The 26,538-nt window shown below is 44.6% G+C and overlaps 1 protein-coding gene across 5 annotated transcripts in view; it reads left to right on the top strand.

Annotated features, from left to right (window-relative positions):
• The window catches only part of OTOA (otoancorin), a 58,680-nt gene that overhangs the window by 23,225 nt on the left and 8,917 nt on the right, over window positions 1-26,538 (top strand). For all 5 annotated transcript variants that reach the window (XM_043523632.1, XM_043523631.1, XM_027823075.3 and 2 more), the window contains 9 exons: window positions 2,511-2,646; window positions 6,304-6,494; window positions 8,454-8,547; window positions 9,640-9,769; window positions 16,000-16,187; window positions 19,978-20,133; window positions 22,737-22,879; window positions 23,531-23,667; window positions 24,868-24,965. In XM_043523632.1, coding sequence (XP_043379567.1) covers window positions 2,511-2,646; window positions 6,304-6,494; window positions 8,454-8,547; window positions 9,640-9,769; window positions 16,000-16,187; window positions 19,978-20,133; window positions 22,737-22,879; window positions 23,531-23,667; window positions 24,868-24,965 — 1,273 coding nt within the window. The remainder of the gene's footprint in view (window positions 1-2,510; window positions 2,647-6,303; window positions 6,495-8,453; window positions 8,548-9,639; window positions 9,770-15,999; window positions 16,188-19,977; window positions 20,134-22,736; window positions 22,880-23,530; window positions 23,668-24,867; window positions 24,966-26,538) is intronic.

Raw genomic sequence — 26,538 nt, 5'->3', positions numbered from 1 at the left:
CCTGTCAATGGTCAGCAATTTGAGTCTCTAGAGGTGTCACGCACTACTCCTGACAGGGTGATAGTGGTAGGCTTGCATTGCTCTCTAGCAATCCCTCTGCCAACCCAGGAGTCTTTTCAGAGCCTGCACCCATTCTTTTACACTATATAATGAATAACCAGTAAAGAGAGCTGCCAGTGCGGAAACCTTCTATAACCTTTATGTTCATGCATTTGTCTTACCCATTTCTAAATAAAATAAAAATGAGGAGACAAGTCCTTTGACAACAGCAGCGCTCGTTCCTCTTGCAATACAGTATGTCTACACTGCAACACCTTCAGCTGGCCCATGCCAGCTGACTCAGGCTTGCATGGCTCTGGCCTCAAGGCTGTTTCATTGCAGTGTAAACATTCCAGGGCTCAGGTTGCAACCGAAGCTCCGAGACCCTCCCACCTTGCAGGGTTCTAAAGCCTGCGCTCCAACCTGAGCCCGCACATCTACACCAGGGTTACGAATGGATGCTTTGGCTGGCAAGTCAACCACAACACCTGGTGCTTGGATCCTGGCTCACACTCCAGTCGGAGATGTCATTTGGTTGGGCCTTTTCTCCTTAGACAGGGCAGGGTTGTGGTCATTTCATCTAACTGTGCTGATTTGTTGCAGTTGATTTCAGGAGCTAATGAAAAGCCAAGAGAGTGAGAGATATATTAGGAGAAAATAAGGGAGCAGAAAGTAACACAAAGGGAAGGGAAACCGAACAGGATATTTTATGCACCCCTGCAGTGCAGGTAATTAGGTATCTCCACTGATGGGCTGAGGACTGGGTTCAGGAATCTCAGATGAGAAACAAAGTTCCTAAAACAAGAACAAGGCCTGCTGGCCTTCCTTTCATGAAGAAAGTCTTCTGATCTGGTGTGCTCTTTCTGTCCTGGGACTGGGGAAGATGTGAAGAACTGAGATGGGTAGAGATGAGAGTGTGGACATAATCCCTGTCTCAGAAAGCACACAATCTAGATTTGACATGACAATAAGTGAGGGTCAAGCAAACCCAATAAAAAGAGAGGGAGAGGGAAGGACAAGGCTGACCAGGAAAAGCTCACATGGTGACTTTGATGTGCACCTTGAGTTAACAGTATATTATTCCCCCCCCCCCCCACACACACACACACACTTCATTTCTTGTAGGTAAGAAGGCATATTTGAGTTTTGGGGAGGGATTTTTGTTAAAGAAAGTTAATATTCACAGACCGTAACTGCTTAACCTGTGTCTGACTTTGAGGAGAGGCTTCCAAAATACCTACAGGGATTAATTTACATTTTGGAATAATGACCTGCAAAAGTTCAGCTCAGGATAAGATACTGGCATATAGGAACATGCACACACCTACTTTTCGGTTGTGATCTTCCCTGTGTTACTGATGTAACCCCTCAAATGTAAGTTTTATAATGAGAGAGTGGTCCAAGCTACAGTGTTCAAATTGGGATCCAAACTTCCCCAGAGTTCAAGAGCGCTCAAATCCAGGAGTTTGGTTTGGCCCATTCTAGAGAACTGGACCAATCACCAAGTACAGATGCGGTCTGAACTTCCCCAATGTTCTGGAGAGCTCCTACCCAGGGTTCTAGTTCAAATTCCTCTCTAGATATAATCAAAATATCTCAAAGAACCTACAACACCACTTCATAGAACCCCTTTACAGAGAAGGACATGAACTGTGCTGCTTGAATGTGGTAATAAGTTTATAATTGTGGGCCAAATTCAGAAGCCACATGTAAGTTAGACCAGTGGTTCTTAACCAGGGATCCAGGGCCCCCCGGGAGACCAGGTTTTAGGGAGTCTGCAAAGCAGGGCTGGCATTAGACTTGCTGGGGCCCAGGGCTGAAAGCCGAAGCCCAGGGCTCTGAGCCCCGCCACTTGGGGCTGAAGCCTGAGCAACTTAGCTTCGCGGGGACTCCCTATGGCATGAGGTCCCAGACAGTTGCCCTGCTTACTACCCTCTAGCACAAGTCCTAGCTTTTATATGCAGAAAAACAGTTGTGGCACAGGTGGGACATAGAGTTTTTATAGCATGTTGTGGGGGTGCTTCAGAAAGAAGAAGGTTGAGAACCCCTGAGTTCAACTCCCTTAAGCTCAGATTGCCTCAGAGCTGCTTACGCCCACTCTGGCATTGTTTAAGGGAAGATAAGTTGACTTACATGCTGAAGAGCTGGAAGAAGGTGTAAGCATAGGTACTGGAAGTAGGGGTGCTGGGGTTGCTGCCGCACCCTCTGGCTTGAAGTGGTTTCCATTATATACAGGGTTTACAGTTTGGTTCAATGACTCTGAGCACCCCCACTATAAAAATTGTTCCAGCACCCTCCGTGTAAGTGGAGACTACTTTAACTTACACCTTTTTGTAGCTCCTCAGTATGTAAGTTATGCCAATTTACCCGTCTCTGAATGTGGCCCTCTCACTTCACATGCAGTACTAGGTTGAGCTGAAATCCAGCATTACAAACTAAGTGTTGTTGTTTTTTTGTAACTCCTTCTCCAGCGCTCAGTATCTGGAATCCATTTCAGGCACTTCGTGTGTCCCTTTCCTGATAAGTCTGGGGAAGACTGAACTGGATCTTATGATTCTAGACTCGCACAAAAAGAATACAGTCCTACAGAAAGTACAGGAGTGTCTGGTAAGCGTGATACTTTTCTTTTGGGTGGGGAAAAAGTGCAACAAAACAAAAGCCCCTTCTGCAATTACCATAAATTGGGATGGTTTCTGCCTCACAAGGTAAAATAAGTGCTACTTTAACATTGCATAGGAAGTTCTGCTTTGTGGCTTTGTCAGATTTGTGTTTTCACTGTAACACAGTACTTGCAATTTCATATTGTGCTTGATCTTATAATCCATGGACTCTACAGAAATAACCATATTGAGACATGGCTGGGACATATGGTATGGCCAAACCATGTTACAGTATGGCTTGTTCCTGTCTATGGCCTTGTCTGTACTGGCATCTTTCAGGAAATCTCTCAGTGGTGCAGCTTTACCCGCGGTAGCAGTGGTGGTAGAGCTAGAGTAGACATGGCTTAGGGATGGTCCTCTAGACCTCAGAGTTAGACAATACAGTGGTATAGACACTAGCAGCTCATCTAGGCTAGTGCTCCCATCATTGCTAGCACTTAGGGAGCTGCATTGGTGTTAGCCATGTGGTTGGAGACTTCTTGGAAATTCTCTGCATTAGATGCTAAGTGGATAGAAAATACGTGTTATAACCATGTTAGAGAACCATATCTTATCCTAGGCTTTCTACCAGGGTTTAAACATTGTTATCTATAACAAGGACTCATTATTTCCTTGTGCTCTTCCATTGGTTTGTATCCACCTGTTTTCTCTTGTCTTATACTTAGATTGCAAGCTGTTTGGTGCAGGGACTGTCTTTTTTTCTGTGTTTGTACAGTGCCTAGCACAATGGGGTCCTGGGCCATGACTAGGGCTTCCTAGACCCTACCATAATACAAATAATTTTGAATAGTAATAATAACATAACGTTGTTTTTTTTTCATCCACATGGGTAGGAACAGGATATATGTTATAATAAGGCTAGGCCACAACTGTTCCATAACCACATTTACACATGCTTAGCTTTGTAGTGTAGTCAGGATCTTTCTGACTCACACATGAGTAAGGACTGCAGAATTGGGTCCGTGTCTACACATGCTGAAAAAAAGAGGCATTTATATTTAAGGAGTAAGCGAAATTGCCATTTAGAAATTCCAGTTGAGCCAAGCATTAGGGCTCCACTTTAGTCTTAGGACCAAGCTAGTGCAAAATATGTGTGATGATCTGGACCATCAAGCCCCATAGCAGACTGTAGATACTGGCTTAGCAGTCTGCCAGTTTGTTCAGAACAAAGGTCAGATGGCTGCAAAGGGCCAAAAATTCCTGCAACTCCCTGATTTTGCAGAGTTGTTTTCGGTACAGCTCAGGGGGATTATTGCTCATGCTTTTTTATGGGTTAAAGCTGTTTAGCTCAACAAATAAAATTCCTTCACTCTGATTTAAAGCAAAATAAAGCCTATATTTCCTGCTTGTTCCTCTCTGTTGTAGCTAGTACTGTATTTCTTATAAGCATATCAGTATCTATCCAGCTGTGTTCTCTTCTAGGCTGTATGAATTCTTATGTTCTCTGCTTCCCAATGATGTTTAGTCTTCTCCGTCCAAGATGTAAACATTTCTTAAAAGCTATATTCAATCCCGCGCGTGACCAAAGTGATTTCATGAGAAGCCATTGCCACATGCATTGAGTTGGTGAGGACAGCATAGACCTGGAAAGTTTTTACACCAAGAAACACATCCTGTTTCTCCAGCCTTTGCTGATCCTGAGCAGCTGTACCAGGCACAGGGCATTCCCGAGGAGAGGGAAATGGATGGTCTTTTCTCCCAGGCTGCAAAGTTGCATCAGCACTGTTCTGTGACTGCTCTGTAAACCTTGAGGCTGTAACAGTCCTGCTGCTATTGCATCTGAGCTGGATGGGGGAAATCGGCTGGTTGATCCATATAGCAGCAGATGCTCATCCCCTCACACAGTACTGCTCTGCACCATAAACCTCAATGCAATGGCATGCAGGGAAAGACCCTGCAGAGGAAGGCTCTTTGGCACCCAGGGTTTGTGCCCACCCATTCCTGCACAGGCTCCAGGAAACCCTTCTACCTGGTCTCCACATGGCAGAGCTTCACCAGTTTTGCTGCATCGAGGGTGCTCAGTGGATATGGAGGAGGGGGCAGGATTTTGCTCTAATTGAGATCTGTGTGTGTTGTTTTGCTTGGTTCAGTATTTAAAGGACAACATTATACGTAAAGATACAACAAAACATCTTAAACTTTGCCAGATGTCTGTTGTCATTTGTTAGTAATGGAAAAGTGTGCTAAGCAACCCTGAGAGAAGCCATGGATTAACCCAGTGGTTCTCAGCCAGGGGTACGTGTATCCCTGGTGGTACACAGAGGTCTTCCAGGAGGTACATCGACTCATCTAGATCAGTGGTTACCAACTGGTCGATCGCAATCGACTGGTCGATCCCGGAGACTCTCCCACTCCATCGTGATCTCTGGCCGTTAGAAGTCCAGTGGTGCAGTCGGGCTGCCCCGGCCCCATTGCCACTCCCGGAAGCAGCCAGCATGCCCCCGCAGCCCCAGGGGAGGGGAGCCAGGGGTCTCCATATGCTGCTCCTGCCTGCAAGCATCACCCCCGCAGCTCCCATTGGCCGGGAACGGGGAGCTGTGGCCAATGGGAGCTGTGGGGGTGGTGCCTGCAGAGAGGAGCAGCGCACGGAGCCACATGCTCCCCCAGGGGGCCGCAGGCCCCTTCTGGGAGTGGCGTGGGGCTGGGCCAGGCCAGGAAGGGAACCTGCCTTTGCATCACTGCGCTGCCAACCAGGAGCCGCCCAAGGTAAGTGCCACCCGGCGGGAGCCTGCACCCCAACTCTGAGCCCTCTCCCGGAGCCAGCACCCCATACCCCTTCCTGCCCAGGCTCAGCCCAGAGCCCCCTCCTGCACCCAAACTCCCTCCCAGAGCTTGCACCCTGCACCCCTTCCTGCACCCCAACCCACTGTCCCTGGCTCAGCCTGGAGCCCCCTCCCACACTCCGAACCCCTCAGCCCCAGTCCAGAGCCTGCACCCCCTCCCTCACCCCAACCCACTCCCCAGCCCGGTGAAAGTGAGTGAGGGTGGGGGAGAGTGAGCGACAGAGACGGGGATGGAGTGAGCGGGGCAGGGCTTTGGGGAAGGGGCAGGGTAGATCCTGGGTTGCACTTAAATTCAAAAAGTGATCTTGTGTGTAGACCACTGATCTAGATATTTGCCTACTTTTACAACAAGCTACATAAAAAACACTAGCAAAGTCAGTACAAACTAAAATTTCACACAGACAATGACTTGTTTATACTGTCTATATACTATACACTGAAATGTAAGCACAATATTATATTCCATTTGATTACTTTTTTAATTATATGATAAAAATGAGAGACTAAGCAAATTTTCAGTAATAGTGTGCTGTGAAACTTTTGTGTTTTTATGTCTGATTTTGTAAGCAAGTAGTTTTTAAGTGAGGTGAAACTTGGGCAGTACACAAGACAAATCAGACTCCTGAAAGGCATACAGTAGTCTGGAAAGGTTGAGAGCCACTGGATTAACCCATCTGCGCATCTGCCATTGTTTTGTGAGCAAGCAGTTACTGAAACTCCCAGGCTGAACATACTGTGGTACTGTTGGGCTGTGCAGTACAATACCTGATATTAACTTTACCAGCGAGGTAAACACATCAACTGTGGCCTCTTTGTTTCAGAACGGTTCCATCAGTGATGAATACGATGTGGACATACTTGGAAATCTAATCTGCCATTTACCTCCGGCAATTATACGTGATGGAATATCCCTGCGGGCCATGGCAGTAGCCCTTCACCAATTCAGATTCTGCCGACGGCTCAGCCATGAACAGAAGACTGAAATTAAATACAGATTTACTGAGTTATATGGGTAAGATATTAGACATGCAGTTTTGCTTTTGCTGGGGTTAATCCATATAAAAACTCGCTATTTGCTTTGTCCAAACCAACCTGCATTTAAAAAATCCTAACCCTATGTACTTGTCTGACCTTGCAAGGCCCTACACTCAATTGATGGCATTTCTCTGTTTGGCTGTCACATGATAACTTTTGAATGATGCATCAGTTCCAACATTTCAGAGATTGTTCTAGAAACCAATGGGCAGAACCCTACTCATTTTTGGGGGAAGTGGAAAATGGGAAGGGGGAAAATGGAAGAGAGGCCCTGCCTTCTGTTCATCAGAGCCTCAGCTTCAAGCACCTCTGGAATTGTAAGGATCACAATTGGTTGATGGCACCATTTAATGTCTTCTTGCACAATATCCCTGCTCATCTCTGCTTATCCTCCCAATAGCATTGAACATGTTGACACTGAATGACTTGCCTCCTGGACATAAAGAAGAGAAATAAGAAGGGTGGGAAAAGGAGGGGGGCACACAGAGCCCCAGGAATGGGAGGGGAGCACAGGGCTCCTGGCATGGATGGAATGGGGTTTCACACAGAGCCCCTGACATGGAGTGGGAGTGGGGGACAGACAGATTCCTTGGCAGGGAGAGAATGGAAGACCCTAGTATGGGAGGAAGGAGGGAATCAGAGTGCACAGAGTCAGCCTCTGGCATTGGGGGAGAAGGGGGAACCTTGGAATAGGGGGAGGAGAGAATGGGGGGGCATGCAGAGCTCCTGCTATGAGTGAGGGGTGGGGAGGCTGCAGCAAGACCCTTATGCCAAATAGAAGGAAAAAGGGGATCGGGAGGGTAGCACACAGGAAGCTTGGGGCAGGGGAGTAGTGGGATGCACGGGGAGCCCCAAGTGTGTGCAATCAACACAGTTTAAAGAAGCAACAAAGTGTGAGCCCCACTAATGTTAATTCATAGCTGTCATACTAGAAGACTAATTTGAACCTAACTCATATATCAGTTATACAAAGAAAACTATCCCAAATCCCCACATTACAGGAATACACAATTTCTCTCTTGTGGTCTCTTGTTCCCTTTAGAAGAATCTCATGTTTGAAGGCAGAGCCTGAAAACAAAGTCACTGCTCCTTAGTCATCACTTAGCTAAGCTGTGCTTGCAGTCTTTTCCCCTTACATTCAGTCACTTGAGTCTGCTGATTATTTTTTGTTGCTCCTCTTTGAATTTCCTCCAAGATGTCAGTATTTTTCTAGTAATGAAGTGCTTGGAACTTGAATATATTAAAGAAAGTATTAAAATTACTTTATTTTTCAAATGTAAGTTGAATGTCAGTTTTACTGAACATTAGGTTTTTTTTAGCTTTTGTAATGTGTATGGGCCTGATGCTCAGAGGAGATGAGCACCCACAACTGCCACTGAAGTCAAAGGCACTCATCACCTCTTAAAATCAGGTCTGTGTACCTTTAGGGGCCAATCCTGCAAATATTTAAGCATGTGAGTAAAGTTACTCAAGTAGTTAATTATTTGGAGGATTGGGTCCTTAGTGTAATTTCTGTGGGACAGGGACTGTGTCTATTTTTGTTTTATAAAGTTCCTAACTCAATTTTGGTGCTGTGTAATATGATAGACTGTTATAATGAAAAAGAACAGAGGTTTTAAAAGGAGAGAGACTCATCCTTCATCAGATATTATGGTAATAGGCATGCAATAAATACTAAGAGAGATGTATGAAGAGGGGGGAAAGCACTCTCTGATTAAGGAGGGAGAGACAGCTTTGTAGATTCACCATAAATCAAGGAATTCCAGGAAAATGTGATCTGATTTTAAAACCCAAAAAGTCACTTTGGTAAATAGGCATCTATCTTTGCGACTGTATACAGTATAAGATACACATGCAGATTTAGTACTATTATGAGTCAGGGTGGTATTGCAGTCATTTGGTATTTTGTGTATAATTTTCCAAAAAAATTTCTCAGCACCCCAAAGAACTGGACGGCTCAAACAACACAGGATATTGGACCATTCGTAGCTCTTTTGTCAAAAGATGAATTAACTGTCCTTGCTGAAAAGGTATCTTCTTATTTTAATTTCTAGAAGATCATTTTAAAGCTTTGCTATAGTAAATGTTGTAATTCAATTTAAAATATGTGCATTCCAGTACTTAGTGGGTGTTTAATTCTACTTGCAAGGAAACTTGTAAATATTTTTGCCCAGTCCTGCATTCCTTACTCGGTCAAAACTCCTGGGATTTAGCACATAATGTAAAGAGTTATCTGTACATGTACATAGATAAGTGCACACTGTTATATAGGAAGAGATTATATGTTTATGGATCTGTACACAGCCTGTACACATTCATGCTTTCAAAGCTTCAGACAGTGCAGTGTTCCCTGCTCCCCCATCATGCTATCCAAATGTGAAGAGTCACCTTGCTTGGATTAAAACTCTTCCTAACTCATTATTAACAGTGGGCACATACTGTAAACTATATATAGTGTAGTATTAACCATGTCGGTCCCAGGATAGAAGAGAGACATGGTGGGTGAGGTAATATCTTTTATTGGACCAACTTCTGTTGGTGAGAGAAATTTGTCCTATAAAAGATATTACCTCACCCACCTTGTGAGTTATATAGGCAGATGATGATTTATACCTTTGGGCCTTGGGCTAAGAGCCAGTGTTGTATCAGTAATATCTAATGAGGGAACTATATCCTGTTCTCACAGGTAGTGGACTAAATGGTTTCTTTTCCATCACTCATTTTTATAATCGTGTAATCTGATGAATTTATTCTGGAGAAGCCAGACATGGGTGCAGTCAGCAAGGGGGTTTTCTCAAGGAATAAAGTTTAACCAGAAATCAAAACAAGTTTGAAATCAGCAAGAAGTGTTACTGAAAACTTCTAGCTTGTGGTTCATGCCGGTCATGGGACCATGTAACAGGAGCCTCCTGCAAATCATGCTCCCTCTATCTGCAAGGAGCCAATTTACAGTCCTTTCTCCTGAACACCTGTTACAAAAGACGGGGGTGCTGAGTTGTGGTTAACCCCTTGTTCGCTGGAGCCTCGGCAGTGCTCCTGCCACTTGTCACATCCTAACTGCTTTGTTTCAAATGGGAGGGAGTTCTGAAAATGTCTTATTGCTTTTATCTCCCCTCTTTAAGTTCCCAAATACAATTTTACAAATAGCAAAGATGGCTTGGTCAGCGTCTCCACCTGAAGAGTTTCTATCTGCTATATTTGAACCGATTCGCAACTCCATTAATAGCATTAGAACATCTGACCCCACAACTGGTGAGTATGTCACTGGTACCTGTCCAATGTCAATGTGTTGGATTGACAGTCTTGACATTTTTGACTATGCTGCTGCAACCTGAATGGTCTCTTTGTTTTGCTTTGTTGTCAAATGCGTTTTGAGAGGCAGTGTGACAAAAAGCAAAATGCCAAGTATTTTAAAGAGGTTCAGTCTTTTAGAAACATTAGAGCAAAGACTTTCACCATTAACATGCTTATCTTTTTTAATGATCAACTAATGAAATGCTTTACTCCATTAAAAATACACTACTAAACAAGTGCTGAAACATGTCTGGTTGCATACAGATTTTGCATTTTAGAATTATTTTGCTTGACTTGTAGTATAAGTGAAAGTTTCATGAATAGAAAGACAGCAGAGAGCCAAAATGTTGAGCCAAAAGATACTGTCCAGTTAACATACACTGATGTCTGATAAAGGATTAACTCAGCTGTTCTAAATGTGACATCAGTGTACTGTGGTCTGTCTAAACAGACTATATTGGTTGCTACAGGTTAAAATAAATTTTAGGAAAAACACAGTTGTTTGCTTATCAGAAACTCTTGTGCCAAATGAAGTCTATTCCATGTATTTATTTCACATACTTTGATTATGTGTGAGTATATAACTACATTGTAACCTCTGGCAATTTAAAAGATCACGTGCAATGACCTAGGGAGAATATTGAAACTATGTAGTCCAATGGACTGAAAGACATACCTGCTCCTGCTATGGGTAGATTTTCAAAGGCATACATGTGGATTAGGCACCCAATGTTTTCATTGTGAGTTGGATGCCTACCTGCCTTTTGCATCTTCGAAAGCTTCACCCTGGGTTCTTTGTTTAATATAGTATAGGCCCCTATCTTTCATGGAGCTCTGTGCTGGGATACCTTTAGATCTGCATGGACCCCCACTCAAATCCAGTGGAGTGATTCCAGATTTATGATGGTGTATCTGAGATCAGAATTTGGCCCTTATCATACTATATTTATATACAAAGGAGGAACAATAAATGTAGTTTTGGAGTGATGTATTCTTGCCTCAGTTCAGCAAAACAATAATAATACCTAGCTCTTATTTAGCACTTTTCATCAGTAGAGCTCAAAAAAAGTTTACAAGAGGTCAATATCATTATCTCCATTTTACAGATGGGGAAACTGAGGCACAAAGCGGTTGAGTGGCTCGCCTGAGGTTACCCAGCAGGCCAGTAGCAGAGTCAGAAACAGAACCTAGTGCAGAACTGAGTCCAGTGCTCTAGTGTACACTGCTTCCCCCCATCCACTCCACTGACTTCAGTGGAGTCACTCCAGATTTACACTGGTGTAACAAAGCAAAATCTATTTTAGTTTAGGTAATCTAAACACTACAGGTACCAAAACACTACTGTGTAGTGTGGATGAAATTCACCCCTCCCTGCACAGGTAGTGATTTATGGCATAAAACGAGCTTAAAGTAACCCAGCGAGTTGCCACAAGTCTGCAGTGCAGCCTGCCTTTATGTCATTTAGAACATAGTTTTCAGGCTACTGGGTCACAGCACCTGTACTGAAGTATCTGTAGTGTCAAAGTTTGACTCAGACTCACAATTTATCAGACCACTCTGTTTTATTAGCAAAGCTGCTCTGCTAATACATTTAGAAGTGAGCCCCCCGAGTGGGGCTTGTGTCTCTTAATTTATACAGCTTGCAGGAGAACAAGTTACAGAGAAGTTACAGACAAAAGAAGAAAAGATTTTAGTCACCACCCTTCGAGATCCCTGAGACCAGTCACGTATCTTCAATTACCTGCCACCCTTAACAATCTCCTTTAACAGCTTCCAGTTAACTTAACTAATTGCCCTTCACACCTTCCATTCTGATGCCTGCTTCTTAGACGTGCTGGCTCTATCTTAATTGCTTCTCCATTCAAAAGCTAACTGTCCCTACGTGTGCTCCCTCAGATACTTTGTAACATGTTTTGGCATGCCCTCTCATATACAATGTATCCAGCATGTCCCCTTATACAATGTTATACTTCCACAGTAGTGTTTTGGGATTACCTAAACTAGAAGGTTGAGGGAAGATCTGATTGCTGTCTATAAATACACCAGAGGGATAAATACCAGGGAGGGAGAGGAGTTAAGCGCCAGTGTGGACATAAGAACAAATGGATATAAACTGGCCATCAACAAGTTTAGGCTCAAAATTAGTTGAAGGTTTTTAACCATCAGAGGAGTGAAGTTCTGGAACAGCCTTCCAAAGGGAGCAATGGAGGGCAAAAAACCTAGCTGGCTTAAAGACTGAGCTTGATAAGTTTATGGAGTGGATGGTCTGATGGGACTGCTATGACTGCCAGTAGCAAATATCCCCAGCTGCTGGTGATAGGACACTAGATGGGGGAAAGCTCTGAGTTACTACAGAGAATTCTTTCCCAGGTGTCTGGCTGCTGGGTCTTGCCCACATGCTCAGGGTCTAACTGATCACTGTATTTGGGGCTGGGAAGGAATTTTCCCCGGGGTCAGATTGGCTGAGACCCTGGGGGGTTTTCGCCTTTCTCTGCAGCATGGGGCACAGGTCATTTGCAGGTTTAAACTAGTATAAATGATGAATTCTCTGTAACTTGAAGTCTTTAAACCATGATTTGAGGACTTCAGTAACTCAGCCAGAGGTTAGGCGTCTATTACAGAAGTGGATGGGTGAGGTTCTGTGGCCTGCAAGGTTCAGGAGTTCAGACTAGATGATCACGATGTTCCCCCCTTCTGACCTTAAAGTCTATGAGTAACATGGATCTAGAAGCCACTCTGGCTCACCCCAGTGGCCCCCTCTGCATTCAGGGGTAACGAGCAGCCAATGCAGAACCCCCCAGTGCTGCCACGCTCCCCACCGAAGACCATCATGGTGCTCCAGTGCCGTGGAGGCCTTTCATTCTTCAACAAATATGAATAATTTGGCTGGGGGAGAGCCTTGAAGTGGAGAGTTTGTGCTATCATCAGACACACACAAGAAAGAAAGACTGAATTAATTTTAATGAAGTTCTGCAACATAATCACATACAGTTTATAGAGAGCTCACGTAGCAAGTTTCAGCCAGAAGTGAAGTTTTATGACTGTCATCAGGTCAGCTGCCTCACTAGTGTACCCTTGTGGTCTGAGGTTGTTCTGCAGGCACCTTGCCTCTGTTTCCCTCTTCAAGAGGATTCTTAAACACACGTAAACTCCTATTAAATTCAGCACACTCCTTCGTGCGGCTGCATTTATTAACATAACATTTCAAAATAAAAGTTCTCCAATGCCCATCAAGCTTCTGCTCCAATCTTCCTGCTGGGTGCCTTGCTGGAGCCAGGGTCGGCTCTAGGTTTTTTGCCACCCCAAACTCCGAAAGCACAACTGCCCAAGCAAAAAAAAAAGGGGGGGGGGCGGGGGCATGGACAGAATGCTGCCCAAGCAACAAAAAAACCGGATGGCCGGAATGCCGCCCCTAGAATGGTGCCACCCCAAGCACGTGTTTGCTTTGCTGGTGCCTAGAGCCGGTCCTGGCTGGAGCCTTCTTGCTCCCAGCTACAACTGACTCTGCTTGTTTTTCTCTGAGCATCCCTCCTCTTGCAGATTCCTACTGCTCTTTAGAGGACTCAGGTGTGTCTACTTTGTAACTAGGGTTGGTTGGCCCCAGGCCTCTAGCCATTAACGGGGGAAGCCACCCTGTTACAGTGACTGACTTCTAAATCCCTGAAAAACAGGATTATTATGAAAACACCTCCAGGATTGCAGTGGTCTAACGTTGCTCCTCAAACTTCATGCTAATTGGCCCAGTGTTTGCCTTTCAGAATATCCAGTTGCGGATTTGTCATAACAACATCATGCTTAGGACTGTAGTTTTTTTTCAATCTCTATTTCTCAGTAATATTATTTAAAATAAAAGTCAGTGTCCTATGACCATTTTTTACAGAGGGGAAAGCCGAGGCAAAGAGATTAAGTGATTTACCCCAGGTTTCACAGTGAAGCAGTGGCAGTGCTGGGAATAAAAGCTAGGTCTCCTGGCTCAGCGTCATGAAATACTATTGTGTATGTTCAGGTCTAAGCATTTTCACATATCTGCCCCATTCATGCTTGATCAGTGTGAAATCTGATTACAGCAACAACAAGAATGAATCAGCATCAAACACAGGAAATGCTGCCAGGATTGTAATGAATACTGCCATCTGCAAACTTGCCAGCGGAGCTGGTGTGTTACAAGAAATGGACTCCTTAAGGGTTTTTTTCCCAAGAACCAAAAACATTAGGTTTTCATGACAAGGGCATGGAACTGTATTGTCTCTGCATGGGCAACATTTACATAAGAAAAGCTGACCTTTTGCAGTGGAGGAAAGTGAAACAATCTAGCTTTACAAGAGGCCAGTTTCTATTATGTACAAAGGGAAAACAGTAATGTCTCCTGGTACAGAAGTCAAACAGCTTTTCCGTTTGCCTACAGATTCATCCTTCTCAGGGTTCTACCCACTGCCGCAGTTTTATTTGATTCAAATAAATCTGTCCTCTGCTTCCTTTGAAAGTACAAAGTTATTTTGTACGTCCTTGAGCTGTAGCTCATGAAAGCTTATGCTCAAATAAATTGGTTAGTCTCTAAGGTGCCACAAGTACTCCTTTTCTTTTTGCGAATACAGACTAACACGGCTGTTACTCTAAAACCTGCTTTAATTTGTTTAGCTCAGGAAGCTCAGCTCAGAGGCAGCATCTGTGGAGTTCTGCTTTTTACTGGTGATGGCCAAATCTGAAGACATTCAGAGATTGTTTGGTTTAGATAATGACTGAACAATCGTTTCCTAAATTAGGAACAGGAGAGTGGCTAATAAGAGACCATGTTAGGATGCTAGGCTCTCCCTTGCATCAGTATCAGGGATATTAAGCCTATAGAGCAGGGGTGGCAAAGCTGAGCCTGAGAAGGACCCAGAATTTACCAATGTACATTGCCAAAGAGCCACAGTAATACTTCAGCAGCCTCCCCCATCAGCTCCGCCCTGCCCCTCCCGCTCCCAGTGCCTTCCGCCCTCTGGCAGCCCTGCTGATCAGCGCCTCCCGCTTCCTCCCCGCACCTCCCGATCAGCTGTTTCATGGCATGCAGGAGGTTCTGGGGAGGTGGGGCCCCAGGAGAGGAGCAAGGGCGCATAGCAGGCTCGGGGAGGGGGCGGGGCATGTGGCAGAGCCAGGGGTTGAGTAATGAGCCCCCCCCAGCACATTGGAAAGTTGGCGCCTGTACAAGGAGCCGCATATTAACTTCTGAAAAGCCACATGTGGCTCCAGAGCCACAGGTTGGCCACCCCTGCTATAGAGACCTGAGTTAGTCAAAATACACAATAAAAAAGAAGCAGAATCTGCCCTTATATCAGATATTTAACCAATACAAATTTGGCAGACCAAACATTTCTGTTGTAAATAAGCATCCCTTTCTGCATTTTCCTAATTCTTGGCACTTTAACAACATGCTTGACATGAGTATTGCATTTCTCTCACATTTAAGTTCTGGAAACCAATCTACTTGCCTTGTTTAAATGTCAGGCAACGCTTACAGTCATACATCTCTGACCGTGCCTTTCAAACTGAAGAGGCCTGCTACTGTATGTAATAGCTAATGAGCTGGACTTCACCAAGTCTTGTTTGAACAAAGATAGGCAGGTTTATTCAGCTGAAATTTGTGTGTGAACAAAAGTACAATACAGCTATGTGGAAACTTAAACTGAGGCCAAACTAAGGAACTTAATTGAGTTCTGACTCAAGCAAGACTCCCACTGAGGTCAATGGAAGACTTTATCTCAGTATTTGACTCTTAATAATGTAGGGTGCCATTTTTTTGAGCAGTGCTTAGGACAGTTAGATGTTCTTTCTAGCTGCTGCATGCAAATTACATTTTATTAAGATACCTTTATATGGTAACAGTTTTAAAAAGTGTGTTTGCTCCTCCTTTCCTTTCCAGCATGTGCTGCCTTACAGGGTCAGAGCAAATGTTTACCTAAATTTAGGTAAACACTAATTTTGTAGCAAGAACATTAATTGCACTTGTACTTTTAAAAAATGCATTTTTATTTCATTGCAAAAATATTTTATGCTTAAGTTAACGTCAAGATTGTCCTGGCTCCAGTTAATACATAATACATCAACATCATAACGAGAGAGCAAAAGTCTTTGCTGCTTTGCATTTTTGTTAGTTTTCTTCAAGGAAAGAAGTCATCTCTTCAGTCTGTGTTTTGATTTCTTCCCAGACTGCACAGGAATCACAGCTCCCTCTTCAGATGAGATTATTAAATTAGCAGAAGCAAATGCCTTTTGGTCAGTTCAGGAACTGCAGTGCCTGGATACAGATACTTTTACCAAAAATGTGGAATTCCTTGGGACTGTGATGAGTTTCAACAGATCCCAGCTTATTGTCTTGAAGGAGAAAGCTAAGCAGGTAGCTATTATGTCTGTGAAAGAAACATAAATACATAATTTAATTTACTATTATTAAAATGTGCATTTCTAAAGCCACCATTGCTGTAATAATCACTATTGCTGCAGTAATATCCATTGCTTATTGGGGAAATAATCTAAGATTAGTCATAAAATAATATCCTCCATTGTTTTAGAGCAGAGGTGGGCAAACTACGGCCTGTGGGCCACATCCAGCCCACGGGACCGTCCTGCCCGGCCTCTGAGCTCCTGGCCCAGGAGGCTGTCCCCCCGCCACCACACGGCGCAATGCTCTGGGTGGAAGGGCTGCAGACCCTGGCATGACACGGTGCTCTATGCTGCGTGGCTGCCTGCCCTGGTGCAGCCGTGCTGCCCGCCACCGGTGCTCCAGGCAGCGCAGTAAGGGGGCAGGGAATGGGGGGGGTGTTTGGATAGAGGGCTGGGGATTTTGGGGGGTGGTCGGGGCATGGATAGGGACACTCTTTCAACAGATGTGTGACACTACCACCAAGGGTTATCCTCTCCCTACAATAGTGGACACAGCCAGGGAATGTATGCTCCGGGATTCCCTTTCAACAAGACCACCCCATCAGTGACTACTGCAACAGATGCCTCCCTGATAGGTTGGGCCGCCCACTTGTGTCACCACAATGTACAAGGCAAGTGGTCTGCTATGGAAACCCGACTACATATCAATCTCCTGGAACTCCGCATGGTACACAATGCATGCCGACATTTCCTCCCACTCAGACGAGAAACCTCAATCTCTGTTCTCACCGACGATGTGGTGTGCATGTTTTACATCAGTTGCCAAGGAGGAGCCAGGTCTCATTCGCTATGCGTAGAAGCCATGAATTTATGGAACTTCTGCGTCCATAACAATATAAACATCACAGCATCATACCTACCAGGGTGCTAAAACACTACAGCTGACAACCTCAGCAGGCACTTCTCACAGGAACACGAGTGGGAAATCCATGACCGTGTTCTCTACACAATATTCCAAAAATGGGGTCACCCAGTAATCGACCTTTTCGCCTCAGCAACAAATCACAAATGCCCACTATTTTGCTCCAGGGCAGGCCTGGCACCGGGATCGTTAGGGGATGCTTTCCTCATCCCGTGGAACGTGTCACTCATGTATGCCTTCCCGCCGATACCACTGATCCCACGGGTCATCCACAAGATACGACTCGACAGAGCATACATCATTCTCATTGTCTCCACATGGCCCAGACAGACTTGGTTTCCGTACCTCTTACGTCTAGCAGTCTGTGCTCCACAACCGGTGCCTTTCTGGACGGACCTCCTGTCCCAGAACAAGGGCCTGACGCTCCATCCAGACCCAGCAAAACTCCATCTCAAAGCGTGGTTCCTCTCTGGCTCCAACTTGGGGAAAGTAAAACAGGTATTACTAAATAACCGTCCCCTCACCACTAGAAATACTTACTGCCACAAGTGGAGAAGATTCTCCCTTTGCTGTCACCAAAAACAGCTGGACGCGACCAAGGCGCCTCTATCTATGATCCTAGACTACCTACTAGAACGGAAGGAAATGGGGTTAGCCATAAGCTCTATTAAAGTACCCCTGGCTGCCATCACAGCCCTCCACGAACAGATAGAAGGGGCTTCAATATTCACTCACCTGATTACACGGCACTTTCTAGCAGGTATACAGAACATGTACCCAGAAGTACACCAACCTGCATCACCATGGGATCTCAATCTTGTGCTCAAATGTCTCACAAGACCTCCCTTCGAACCTCTAGCAACCTGCTCGCTCCTTCATATGTCAATGAAGGTTGCGTTCCTAGTGGCAATCACGTCTGCCAGACGTTTCAGTGAAATAGGAGCATTGATGGCTGAATCACCATACACTGTATTTACCAAAGACAAAATCATGTTACGTCCTCACCCAAAATTCTTGCCCAAAGTGGCTACAAATTTTCATATTAATCAAACCATACACTTACCTGCCTTCTATCCCAAGCCACATAACGACTCTCGAGAAGCAACTTGCACATGCTAGATGTCAGACTGGCTGTAGCCTTTTACTTGGACAGAACTAAACCATTTCGCAAGTCACCAAGACTATTTGTCTCTACATCAGAGCACTCCAAGGGCTCTACAATATCAACCCAGAGACTCTCCAAATGGGTCTCTACCTGTATTCAAACTTGCTACCACCTGCATCACAAAGAACCCCCTGTGAGCATCAGATCCCACTCGAAGCGAGCCATGGCGACATCGATTGCATTTTTGAACAATGTCCCCTTAATAGATATTTGTAGAGCTGCAACCTGGACATCAGAGCACACTTTTGCAAAGCATTACGCTGTCACCCAAGGCCTTGTCTCAGACTCTATCGTTGGCCTTACAGTGCTCTCATCACACACTTATACATAACTCCGAACCCCTACCACCCTTGGTGGGGTACTGTTCTATAAGTACCTAGAGTGGAGCACCCACAGGGACACCACTTGAAGAAGAAGAAGTTACTCACCTTGTGAAGTAACGATGGTTCTTCGAGATGTGTGTTCCTGTGGGTGCTCCACTACCCACCCTCCTCCCCTCTACTTCGGAGTTCACACAGCCAAGCTCTGCGGTAGAGAAGGAACAGAGGGGATGGTCGGAGAGCGCGCGCTACAGGAGGTGCCAAAGGCTGCACCAGACGACTCCGGTGCACGCCCTTTCCCCGACCGAGTACTGCTGTGAGAAATCTCCGATCTCCGGCGCAGGGATGCACCGACACCTAGAGTGGAGCACCCACAGGGACACACATCTTGAAGAACCATCATTACTGCACAAGGTGAGTAACTTCTTCAGTTTTCCAAATAAATATTGGCATTAATACTGAGGGATGGGAGGACAGAAAAAAAAAAGCAACAAAGAGAGACAAAAATGTTTACAAAACTATTATTATCTCTAATCCTAAAGAAATAAAACTTTTCTTTTTAGTTTACTATTGGTGACTTATGCTTGATATTAGGGGCTTCACTGTAAATTCCAAAACTCCTAGTTAGCATGGGGGGATGGGAATGCTTGGTACTCATGGGGGGCAGTGAGTGGGCAGGCGGTGCGGGGTGCTCTGTGTGGGAGGGAGTGCCCAGTATCTGTGGCAGGGGAAGTGGGTTAGGGGTGCCTGCTACTCACCACAATGTAGCAGTGACGAAGTCTTCCCTCCTTGTGAGCCTGTTGCTGAAGCAGTCAAGCAGTCTCAGCTGCCAGGACTCAGCTCGCTGTCCCTCTCCCTCCCTCCCTGTCCCTCTCACTGTGAAGCAGCAGCCACAAACTGTCCTCAAGCAGGTCAGAAGACTCTGTGAGAGGGAGACCAGGTCACCATCTCTCCTTCTGGAGCAGGGAGCCACATCTGGAGAGTTCCAGCACTTCCAAAATTCGGATGAAAATCAGTAAAATCTGAATAATGGCTTTTTTAAAACCCAGGAATTTGAGGAAAAAAGATTAAAAAAAACAAAAAAAAAAACAAAGGGAAAATCATACCCGCTTATTCAACCAACTTATACTTACTAACCAGAAGTCATCTTGTGTGACAATGTAAGTATTTTTAGATCAACTGAGCGTCACCACCCTAGAAATATGAAGGACTCAATTCTCTGCAGTGTCCAACCTCTGCTTACACAGTGAAGAATGGGATTAGCAGACCACACAATCCAGCCCATAGAGTTTTATTTTGTTAATTATTACTTTAAAATCAGAAGTAGAGACAATGGAGCATGTAAGTGAGTGTTCGTTATGAACTAATAGATGCTGTATATTAATTTATTTTAAAGGTTTGGGGTGCATTGCCGGGCTGGAAGAGTTACCATATCGTTTCCCTTGGACGCATTGCCCTAGCTCTGAGTGGGCGTGAAATAGAAGCGCTGGATTTAAGTTCTGTTGACACCGTTGCTGCACTTAGTCAACAAACAGAATGGACTCTTGTCCAGGTAAATATTTTATTAAATTTACTGCTGGTGAAAAGACCTGGGATGAATGACCATCCAAGACCTGAAATCACCTACAGAACAAATACAGCTCCCCATGCTGCCTTTCCAATTTTTCTCAGCCAGGATCTCCAGTGCCACCTCTAAGGGTGAGAAGGTAGTTAAATGTTCATGCCTACTTGGTCCTAAGCCTCTCTGGTGAGAGGACCAAGGAGGGTGGCAATATGTACCAATTATGATAATGTTCACTATGCTCCGACCACTTGCCCATTAGGGATTAGAATGAGACCATCAACTCATTTCACCCAGGTCTCTGAACAGACACAAACTGGTAAAAACAATTAGTCCTTATTGACCAAGGCTGGATTCAGTATTGCTACTACCACCACCCTAAATTATTCCTGGGGGAATTTGGTGCCAATGCGCAATGCAGAATTTTGCAGAAATTAATGCGCGTGCAGAATTTCCTTTCCCCCATAGAAATGGGCTGCAGTGCTGCTAGCCACCACTAGGGGTTGATGGACCCGGCAGAACCCAGCTTGTACACAGAAGATGCTGCTGGGGGGAGGGGGAGGGAGCTAGAAGGTTCATGGCAGCTGCAGTTCCCAGCATGCCCTAGCCCCTGAGGGAAGGAGAGGACAACACGCAGGAAACTCCATACAAGCCTGGGACCAAGCATCAGGCTGTTTCCCCCTCTGGATCCCTGGGCTCGGGGGAGGGGATGGGGATGGCTGGGCTGGGGGCAGCCATGGCTGGGCTCTGAGGAGGGGGAGAGGGTTTGGGTATCTGGGCAAGGAGGGGCCCTGCAGCTGGGCTCAGGGTGGAGGGGAGGAGGAAATGCGGCAGAGAAACAGGAACTGGGTTGTCATATGGGTTTCTTTAACTCTCTACTCCTGGGGGAATTTGTGTATCCGTATTGCTACGGACATACTTGCTGACAGGTATTTTGAAATAAATGAAACTGGTGTGATTATGTAGTGTTATTCTGACAAATAAAATTTGCAGAATTTTAAAATATTATGTGCAGAATTTTTAATTTTTTGGCACAGAATGCCCCCAGGAGTATTAAATACATCCAGACACTTGTACAGATGATCTGTTATTTACAAATTATTCCATTCAGATGCTCGAGTACTCACTCTGTTCTCTCAGTATGCCTGAATAACTCCCATTAATGCCAGTAGGATTTACATAGTGAATAGAAGAAGATTAAAATCCTTTATTTGCATATGCAACTAGCAGCAAATTTCTGTCCATGTGGTCTTGCCATCACTTCTCTTCAGCGTATGACATTAGGTTGATGGTAGCTAGCACTGGCACAGTGTCAGAAATCTATGTAACAGATGTTTATGCTGAAGAGGCACTATAAGGAAACAGAAGGAACTGGCGTGTTTTAACACAGGACTTCACTTTTGATATTTCCTGTTGTATTTTAATAAATGATACTGATTAAGCATAGGTTAGCATCTACATAAGACACTTAAACAGTACAGGAAGGCTCTAATTTTGCAATGCTTCATACTGACCGTTTATGGAAGAGAAAAAATTATCTATGATTTAGCTCTTTTCAGTTAAGTTGGAATTGGGAAGTTTTGTTAGATCAGAGGTGGGCAAACTACAGCCTGCGGGCCACATCCAGCCCAAGGTACCGTCCTGCCTGGCCCTTGAGTTCCTGGCTGTGGAGGCTAGCCCCCCCCCGCAGCCTCAGCTCGCCGTGCCCCCAGTGCTCTGGGCAGCGGGGCTGCAAGCTCCTGCCCAGGCAGCGCGGCTACGGGAGCCGCCGGTGTAGTATATTAAATTGCTCCCCTTAGGAATGTGCTGCTTACTTATGGCTGCCAGTCCTGGTGCTCTGAGCCGCATGGTAAGGGGGCGGGGAGCAGGGAGGTTGGATAAGGGGCAGGGGATCCTAGGGGGCAGTCAGTGGACAAGGAGCAGGGGGTGATTGGATAGGCATGGGAGTCCCAGGGGGCCTGTCAGGGGCAGGGGTGTGGATAGGCATCGGGGCAGTCAGGGGACAGGGAGCAGGACGGTTGGATAGGGGGTAGGGTCCCAGGAGGCAGTTGGGGCGGGGGGTCCCGGGAGGGGGCGGTCAGGGGACAAGGAGTGGGGTGGGGGGTTGGATGGGTTGGGGGTTCTGAGGGAAGCAGTCAGGGGGTGGGGGCCAGGCTGTTTGGGGAGGCACAGCCTTCCCTACCCGGCCCTCCACAGTTTCGGAACCCTGATGTGGCCCTCAGGCCAAAAAGTTTGCCCACCCCTGTGTTAGATGCTTCAATAGCTGATTATTCTGGTAAAGTGTTCATTTATGGCCCAGTCATGGGAGGTGCCAAGTCTTTCGTAAGAGGTGCTATATACCTTCAAGTCACATTGATTGTACTGGTAGGCAGTGGCGCTCAGCACTTCTCAGGAGGCACTGTGCCCATAAGTGACACTGACATTGCTCCCACTGAAGACCATGGCAAAATTCCCATTGACTTCAGCGGGAGTAGGCTCAGGCCCAGTTTAGTAAAATTACAGATCAGTTCGTAACAGCTGATATCAGTAGCAGCTTCCAGTTGTAGACCCCTATTTTACAGTTATAACTGTTCTTGATCTCATTGCCTCTGCAGGCTAAATCCATTTTACAAGGGTTTCTTCAACACTCTGGTCAGACAGTCTATGGGCTGAAAAGCTTTGATTTAGCAGGATTAGGAGCTAATCTGTGTGCTCTGAACACCACAGACATCAAGACCATAAAGGCTACAGAATTCAGGTAGAAATACTTTATTACCAAAATTAAATACTGTTTTATTTTTAAGTCTCTGCTAACGATATTAGTGGTGAAATTTGTCTCCCCTCAAGGATTTCCAGAAGCACTATGTCTAAAGAGCTCTTTTCCAACACTTCAGAAGCTTTTGGGCATTCTGTAATCTTTGGGAAGCTGTCTAACCATAGCCACTGAACTGTGCTCTGTTAACGTTTTCTCTGAGGCCACCTCCATTAACGAAAGCCATGTACCCAGAAAAATCTGCTTGAAGGGCCATTTGGAATAGGCAACTTTGCCACCTTCAGTGACCCTTTAAAATACTCCCAGATTTTTAATTATAAATTTGTTCAGCCCTTAGGCTAGAAAACACCTGGATCAAGCAACTGATTTTCAGTGGAGCTTGAGTGGCTGTTTAAGACAGATTCCACTGTGATCCACTGTAGCTATTGAAGTGAGAAACTCAAATTTGTTGCTTAAAGCATTGTAGATTTTTTTTTTTTAAGGCTGACCGTTCTAACTTCTTTGCAATGTGTTCATCTATATTTGGGCCTGAAACTGTGTTTACAACTCTGTTAGCATAGATTAAGCATATTTCAAACATTTTAAACGTAGGGTGTAATTGCAGTATGTCATGCTAACCCCATTGCCCTTTTGCAGTGCTGTGATTGCAAGAGTTGGCTTGTTGCCATGTAGCACTCCTGTTCTGGAAGAGTTTAAGAAGGTGGCAGAATCTGTATTTGGAATTGCTGCAGGGTGGAACAGTTCTATTATACATGAGATTGGTACCATAGCAGGTAATGAGACCAAGTTCTATCAGTGACATTTCTGAAACACCATCTTTAAAAGCATTACAGGACAGGTTCACCCCATATTGTGCTTCTCTGCACTGGCAAGGGACAGGACAGGAGTCACCCCTCCAGGGAAAGACAGGCAGCATTTCCATTAACATCCTTCCCCCACCAAAGAAAAACACTGTTAGTCTCCACAGGGTGCTCTGACTTTCCACTGCTGGGGGACCTCTGCCAGAATCTGCACCAGCTTCTGCTGGGGCAGACTGGAGTGAATTTGGCATTGTACATACTTCAGAGAGCTAACCTGGCTAAGCAGGGCTGAGTCAAATTGAAATTTCAGGGCCACCCCTCTGGAGGGACTATTCTTCCTTTCACTGTTAAGTTCTTGATCTTCCTTCTAAGTGAGGTGCCTACCAGCTTTCCAGCATACAGTTATCCAGCAGAGCATTGCACTGCCCACAGCTGCTCTGTCTCTCCATTTACAGGGTCCCAGAATCCTACCTTAGGGTTCAGTCCTGCAAGGGACTGAATGTCTCATCTGAAGTCAGCAGGAGTTGAGGGTGTTCAGCATCTGGAGGACTGGGCCCTTGATCTGCTCCCTGCATGTTCATGGAACCCATTTTTAGAGAGCAGGCATGCCAAGTCAATATTAAAGTTCTTCTGCTTACTCCAAGAATGTGGTCAGTTTAATAGTGACATGTTGTATGGCACTAATATGATGTGTGTGTGTTGCAGGGATAGCCTTCTGCAAAAGCAGAAGCTTCCCTTTATTGGTGAACAGAGTCCACACTGTGTTTTGTATTTAGGATTTCAGGGAGAGGGAGGTTACTGTCTAATTTTGTATTGCAAAGAATACTACTAATGGATTTCAGGCATAGTATATTTGTTTCTTATGTGCTACAGTTGTCTGTAAGCTGGTTGGTGGTGGTGGTTACTATGAAAGAAAGCAGGAAAAGGAATTGTGTATTTGTCTTTACTTATAACTTAATTACCTCTTATGTCTGTTAAACTTGAGCATTCATTCAAGTGCACAAAGGGGTCTCTTTTTCTGTTTAATTTCAGAGTGTTGATTTCCTCATGTTTTACTGGAACAGAGTTCAGAGACAAATATTGGCCAAATAATGTATTAATGTAAATTAGTCAAAACTTAACATAATGAAAAGGATGTGTGAACTAAGCTCTATTCCTATTTTGTCTTAAAAGCTGGTTTAAATGAGAGAGAGTTTACAGCTCTTGACAAAGATGTGATGCCATATTTCCAGCCAGCAGCCATAAGACACATACCTGATGAAGTTTTCAAAGTAAGTGCTCGGTTACTGAAGAAGTCATATTCCATCACTTTTACTCTATTATAAACAAACTGCAATACTAATTTATGCTTCAATTTGGGTTTCTGCAAGACCCTTTCTGGCTTGATTATTAAGTGAGAGGCAGTTAAGTGTATGAAGCATTAACTCGCAGCTATCTCATCTATATTTGTGATGCACATAAAATGTCAAACCGTTTATTTTATTTATGCTCAGTGCAAAATGTGTCCCAAGGGAAAAAGCATTAAGAAACTGTTCTAAAATTGCAGCCTGAGTACATAGGGGCAGATGGCTTAGAGTAAGGTCTGTGTCTCTAGTGATATTCTGTTGAGGTCTTCCTTTTCTTCTCTTTTATTAAGGACAGTGAACGCATTCATCCATACTATCACAGCTACAACCAACCCCCTTGGTCGTATTTGGGCTTTTTTGTTAACCCTAAATTCTGATAACATTCTCCTATGCAGCATTTCTGAAAGACACAAACAGACAGACGGGGGAAGGCTGAATTCAGAATTGGTACAAGCAGCTACAACTCTGACTTTATTGGAATTCATCCTGCTTATGTCAGCTCTGAATATGGCCCAGAGACTAGCACATGGATTTTGAAGTCTCTGACCCAAACGTTGTTTGATGTGGAGAGAAGATTAAAATTCTGCCCAACCACCTCTGGTTCAGACACTCATGAGGTCAGTCACTCAATGTAGTGATGGATAGATGAGCCAGACAACTTAACTGTCAGCTTCCATAAAAGGAGAAACTCCTTGACCACAAGCTGCAAAAAAGTGTTCTGTGCTGCACCTTTGACAGCTCCAATAAGTCTGCAGCCTCACTGTGTCACACTTTTCAGTGCTCGGGAAAATCCACAAAGCAGAGGGTTGAAGGTATCCTTTAGAGATTCTCAACAGAAATTCAGCAGATGTCCCTCTCTCTCTTCTTGTGTACATGTGATGAAATTTCTAGATCGACATAGTTCTTTACACAAAAAATACAGAATCCTTACCCAGAAGAGCTTAATGCTCTTCTTTAGCAATTCAAAGTGGCATTTATTTTTACTGTGGCTTTGTGTAGCTACAGTTTTATCTTAAGGCGTTCTACATGAAAAGTAATACCAGTTTAACTAAAGGTATTGATTATAAGCAGATTTATCACTTTGTGGAAACTTAGTTTCGTTTGAGGGGTTTATTTTAAAATTTACTGGCACTTCTATGCAGAGGTTTGCACCAATTTAATTAAGTAGGTTCAAATCTACTTAACCTTTATTTAAACAAATGCAACTGGCTTATGTAGACAAAGTCTCAGACAGACAATTATAAATAATATGGAATGGAATTTTGATCTGTCACCTGGCCTACTTTTAAACTAAAATGTGTCCCTTTATTAAAATTAAACCTGGATGCATAGCTGCTGCAGCAAAAAGAGCTTGCTCCATGGTGGAGCTAAACATTGAATGTTACTATAATCAAGGCAATACAGGATGCATTGTAGATGCCTGTTTTACAAATTGGTTTAATCACCATGTACTGAAAGATAATTACTGTATGGTTATGATTATCTTGTTCCATTTTTA

Source organism: Chelonia mydas, chromosome 10, assembly GCF_015237465.2.
Source record: "Chelonia mydas isolate rCheMyd1 chromosome 10, rCheMyd1.pri.v2, whole genome shotgun sequence".
NCBI classification, from domain to species: Eukaryota; Metazoa; Chordata; order Testudines; family Cheloniidae; genus Chelonia; species Chelonia mydas.
Note: the sequence above shows the minus strand (reverse complement) of the source record. Positions and strands in the feature narration are given on the sequence as shown.